The sequence below is a fragment of the Patella vulgata genome, chromosome 8, assembly GCF_932274485.2.
Source record: "Patella vulgata chromosome 8, xgPatVulg1.2, whole genome shotgun sequence".
NCBI classification, from domain to species: Eukaryota; Metazoa; Mollusca; class Gastropoda; family Patellidae; genus Patella; species Patella vulgata.
This window is the reverse complement of record NC_065886.2, coordinates 44,458,650-44,464,487: the sequence shown is the minus strand read 5'-3', so window position 1 is coordinate 44,464,487 and position 5,838 is coordinate 44,458,650. Positions and strand designations below refer to the sequence as shown.

Genomic DNA, 5,838 nt, shown 5'->3' with positions numbered 1-5,838 from the left:
AAAGACAAACTGGTCTCAAATCACAGCAAATTAAGAGCGATTTTGAAACTCCAAAATTAAAACGTTTAGGCCAACATGAGAAAAATTCTGGATTGGCAATTTGAAAACACCCCCCCCCCCCCCGCCCGCCCGCCGACTAGATTTGAATATTCATATGACTGACGAGATAGCCACCCGCATAGTCTGAACGACATCTTGTTGCACAGTAAAGAGACTAAATAAGACCAGTTTTTAGCTTGTGGTCCCCATAGAGGTCATAATTTTTATCCGATTTAAGAAAATGTTTTAGTATATCACCGTTACACCCTAATGATGGTTGAGTTCGAATTTCGTGAAAATCGGACCAAAACTGTCGGACAAAATGGGCGCCCCTTGTACGCAAATAGTGTAAACATCTGGTATATCAAGGTTGTGGACCTCCTAGAGGTCACAATTTTTATCCGTGAAAATCGGACTAAAACTGACGGACATAATGGCCACCCCTTGTACACAAATGGTGTAAAAATAGAAATGAAACTGCCCGACAAAATCGCCGCTCTTTGTACACAAATTGTGTACACGTATGTAATACAAAGGTTATGGACCCTCTAGAGGTCACAATTTTTATCCGATTTTGATGAAACTTAAAACATATCTTTATATTCCAAAAACCTCAGTCCCTTTTGATATTTGCGCATTTCAGACCATAACTTTCAGGATTATGACCCCTGATTGTACAAAAAAATCGTTTTTGTTTTTAGCTTTTTCGCTGGTTATTAAACATACATTATGCAAGGGCTAAATTTGCCTATTGCAGGTCTTTCTTTGAGACCGAAATGTTATCTAAATTATTAATAAGACATTAATTAACTTATCCAGACCATAATCAACTCTCGATGTCGGATTATGATCCGATTTGCTGTTAAACTTTCATTCATGATTTAATCGAGACTATGATATTATTGTACCGACTTTAGTAATGATGATCGAGGCTAGGCCGAAATTTCAATCGCCTATTTTCGCGTCATAGCGGATCAATTTGACTGAAATTTTCAGCAAATTGCCTTTACATAATCTAGTTTTTAACTAGTATAGTGAGAACTGTCAGCTCTTTATCTAATCTCACATAATGTATCTTTAAAATAGGAAATATCACGAACTAAATTTCATCATCCTAGGTCAGTGCTTATATGGAAACCTGACCTCTCCCCTATATTCTTAAATATAATCCACGACCCACCCCGAGTGCCCCATAATTTTTATAAAAGGCCTAGTCTGACCATGATCCACCTATATTTATGCCTAGCTTGGCCCATTACCCACCTCAAGTGTCCACCACTTTCATGCGAGAACTAGAGTTCTCCATAATTAGTGATGTTTTCCAGTATTTAGTGATGTTTTTCGGTATATAGTTTTTTTCAGTATTTCGGTAATTACTATCAAAAAATATAATTCGGTATTTTTCAGTGGTTTTTTTCGGTACTTTTCGGATGTTTTCGGTATGTACTGCCGAGATAGGTCATATATATGTTTTTAACGTCTTTATTGGGCATCTTTGGCGCAAATGGCGCTAAACAAAAGGTTTGATGAAGATGATAATGGTGATGATAATATTTATCATAGAAATATATTTCTATGATAATTACTTTGAGAAAAGAGACATGGAAATGTCTAAAAATAGCTGCATCAATAAAAAACATCATTATCATTGTGACGTCATATTATTGTCCTATCATTCATCGCGGGTGATAAGACGTGTATCATAAGTTAGCTTGTGCTTATATTGATATTTCAAGATTTTATTAACACAGAAACAGTCATTCAAGATAACTATTTAGTAAATAGGTAAGTAAGTTTACTTATAATTTCAAAAACACTCCAGCAACTAAAATCATCTATTTCAAATAACGTCGCTCAAAAATAAAGATATGATGACGTTTTGAGGCTACGGTCAACAGAGATTTTTAAAGTGATTCTGCAGACCAGAAGAAAATAATTTAGATTCATAGATATATATTTTGACCATGATAGAATATAAACAAATATTGACAGATGAAATAACTTTATTTTATATTAAGAGTATTTATAATAATGCCTTACATTAGAATGTCAGATGACAATAAATTAAACATGTATTTACTCGGGATATGTATTATATTTCAGTATGAATCCGTTATATGTTAATAGTAAGGAAGGGAATTATGTGACAACATCAGATGATGAAGATGGTTCCATTCCTGAATGTATAACAACATCTTCAACAGGTTGTCTACCAACACCTAAACCAATCGCTGGTTAGTCATTTTTATATAATCTGTCATCCACCTATTATTCAAAATATCATTTATCAGATAACAATATGTAGCGAAAACATCATTCAAACACTCTTTTTATTGGTTTCACTTCCACTGCACACCAGGTAAGATGTGGTGTGCTTGGGGTGGGGGGAGGGGCGGCGGGGGGGGGGCTAACTTGAGGTGTAGAAAATAAGGTCTGTCATTAAATCAATTCAAGTGGTTTCGACCCCTCACATGTATTTGACAAGTAGTGGGGTGTACCTAACTAACCTCTTTAACCTCTTGTTTTTTCTTTTGTCTCCTCAAGTTTCAGATAAAAGATCCCTACGCGCAAGCGAATTATTGAATAGTTAGTCCCAAAATGACTTAGTTTGTGTCGAGTGGACGTTAAAGCTTTTTTCCTCTGGGTACCCCGGTTTCCTCCTACTGCTAAAGTGCTAAAGACCCTTACGTGCAAGCGAATTATTTAAATAAATATTGAATCATATGTGAATCTCTCTCTCAACAATTATACTCTATTATACTCCATAATATTATACTCTACAATTTAATATTTTCAGGATTGCGAGTATCCCTAGACGAATTAGAGAATTCGAATTCTTGTTCTGATTCCAACCCTGACATTAATAACATCAAAGGTAAAAAGATAAACTTTATTATAACTGATTCAAACAAATGAGAAGTACATGTATATGTTTCTTAATATTCATTGATCATATTTCTTACCTATTTAAAATATTTTGAAATTGTTTCTATGTCTTTTTCAGTACCAAGTCTACGAGGTGTACCTAAACAAGTTCTCAACTACATTCACGAACTCACTTCCATCAATAAAACACTTATGATTAAAGTAAAATCATTGAACGTGTAAGTTCCTTATCTTTCTCTTGGACAGAGCTTATCTTTAGAACAGATTGGGAAAGGGCTAGGGGCGAGCGCGAGAATGTTTTTGAAAAAATGACCTCACATGGTGCTTTCTATACACAAATTTTGCGAGTGACAATCTTAACAATTCATTAAAAAAACGGCCCGGAAGTTTAAATCGGAATGCTATTTCATGATTATTCTGGTCATTTCCTAGTGATGATGATTGTTACTGTAACAAGCTTCCTAGCAGTTCATATCAATAATGTAAACAATTTAAGGAAATCACAAAATTTATATAAAACATCATTGAAGAAAAGTCTTTATTTACGATTTCAAAACTGTTTACATATAGATGTAATGTAAATGTACCCTGAGAGTTTATGTGAGAGTTAATCTGTATATACCTACCTGTATATATCCCACTATTGTTCTTTCAGTAACGTTCAGATACTTAATGCGAAAGAAGAAATCACTCATTTAAGAAATACAGTCAATGAATTGACAGAAGAATTAGAACATCTGAAGAGATCCAAACGTTTTAATCGTAATTCATTAAAAACTGAAAAGACATCTGGTCAAAAGCCCGGCAAAACAACAGCTGTGGTCAGAAAGGTTACCAATGACAAGAAGACTATGTCTATTAAAACCATAGAATCTACAACCACCAAAACCCACCATACCAAACAAGGAGATTCAAAACATGACAAAAAACAAAAAGCAGGTAGAATTGAAATAAGCAAACCAACTGACGTAAAGATAAGCAAACCACAGGCCGTGAAGATTCCACTAAAGCCATCTACAATCGTCAAAAGTATATCAAAAGAAACCGCAACAACAATCAATACTAAATCACGTAGTATCTATACGAAGAAGACGACGAGTGGCAAATCTACACTGCCAACTGAAAGCTCAAAACAAGATAAAAAGACCACGTTTGCTGAGATGGGTAAAATCTCAATCTCAAAAAATATATCATCCAGCTCACGGTATTCATCCAGCTCCCCTGGAGATGTGGCAGTCAAAACACCATCATCAGCATGCTCCACCATACACACAGATATCGAAGATGTGACTGTCGAAATACCATCATTATCATGCAGCACCATTCACACAGATATTGAAGATGTGGCTGTCATAACACCGTCATTGTCATGCAGCACTATTCATACAGATATTGATGGAAGTGCATGTTCAGTGTCTTCGAGTAGATCAACAGACTCTGTTTCTATATCTATTGAAGATGAGTTTGTGGTACAGAAAGCGTTTCAAGGAGCACAAAAGACAGCTAAAGCAATAGCAACGCACAGTAACTCCTCGCCTGAAGTTTCTTATTCTATAAATAAAATAGCATCGGGAAATAGCAATCAATTCATCACAGAAGTTAGACATAAAAAGAAGCTGGGGTTAAAATTACCATCCTTAATAACCTCGGAATATACCACGACGCCACCAAAAATTAAATCGTCATCAGTGAATGAAAGTGTGCAGAAGCGTTTCAAAATGGCGAAAAAAGTTGGTGCTGCTCCGCTTCCTAATTTAATGAAAGGTTTGCCATCAATATCTGGAAGATTTACTCCTAAACCTCCATCAACTCCACAAACTTCTACCACAAACAAGACTAAATTACCACCTGTATCATCTAATACAACATTTAATAAAAGACATGATTAAATGGATATAATTTCGTTTGCCACCGTTCATCATTCTACTTTGGAACATTTTTCAGTATTAGAAATCCCAGCGTTTATCCACCATTATATATATTAGTAGTCTGTAATCAATTTTAATAATCTGTAGTCAATGTTAATATTGGGGGTGAATATTAGTAGTCTCTAGTCAATGTTAGTATTGTGATTATATATTAGTATTATGTAGTCAATGTTGGTGTTGGGATTGTATATTACTAATCTGTAGTCAATGTTAGTATTGGGATTGTATATTAGTAGTCTCTAGTCAATGTAAGTATTGGGATTGTATATTATTAGTATTATGTAGTCAACGTTAATATTGGGATTGTATATATATTAGTAGTCTGTAGTAATCATGGTTAATATTGTAATTATATATATATATATATATATATATTAGTAGACTCTACGCATTGAAATAAATGATATTTTACAAAGATCGGTGTTTTATTCTGGTCACAAAGATGGTCTCCTTAGTTAAATGGTATTTAATCATGGTAGCCACCGTGACTGGTTGGGTTGGGCGTTAGATCGATAAGAGGGGATCACGGTTCGCTCCCGATGTTGTCCTGGAATATTCCTCGCGGGTTTTTTTAAGTGTGGTTTCACCTTGTCAGTGGTGCAGGACGGGGGACTGGTAAAGAACACCAACTAGTCGCTCGAATCGGACCAAAAAACGAGGTCCCGTGAACACATTAGCGTGCACGTAAGAGAACCCTTGAGATGATGCTCATTGCGGTTGTAACATAATAGAAGAGGTTTAAAAGAACAGATTAATTAAGTTTTATTTAAATTTTGAAATTTTTTTTCTCATTCACCCGATTCTATGAGAGTATGGCTATAATAAGCTTCTTAAACATGGCACACTATATTTTATTAACAACTGATTCCGTTTTTACTTTAAAATGTAGACATTAATATATTGATCAATATTTACCAGAAGACAAGGTGATCCTGTGAGGTCCAGTGTTGGCCGCCAAATTCCTTCGGAATTTTTCAGCGTTGCT

The 5,838-nt window shown here is 35.0% G+C and overlaps 1 protein-coding gene across 1 annotated transcript; it reads left to right on the top strand.

Annotated features, from left to right (window-relative positions):
• The first annotated feature begins 3,047 nt into the window (after positions 1 to 3,047).
• LOC126829942 (uncharacterized) lies at positions 3,048 to 4,952 on the top strand. The gene is made up of 2 exons (XM_050560141.2): positions 3,048 to 3,143; positions 3,581 to 4,952. Exons 1-2 carry the CDS (start codon positions 3,118 to 3,120, stop codon positions 4,812 to 4,814), a joined length of 1,260 nt encoding a protein of 419 aa, XP_050416098.1. The 5' UTR covers positions 3,048 to 3,117; the 3' UTR covers positions 4,815 to 4,952.
• The last annotated feature ends 886 nt before the right edge of the window (positions 4,953 to 5,838 follow it).

Coding starts and splice junctions, on each gene's coding strand:
- LOC126829942 (XM_050560141.2), top strand. CDS start 3,118: ATGATTAAAGTAAAATCATTGAACGT. Junction 3,144..3,580: donor AAAGTAAAATCATTGAACGT/GTAAGTTCCTTA, acceptor TTGTTCTTTCAG/TAACGTTCAGATACTTAATG.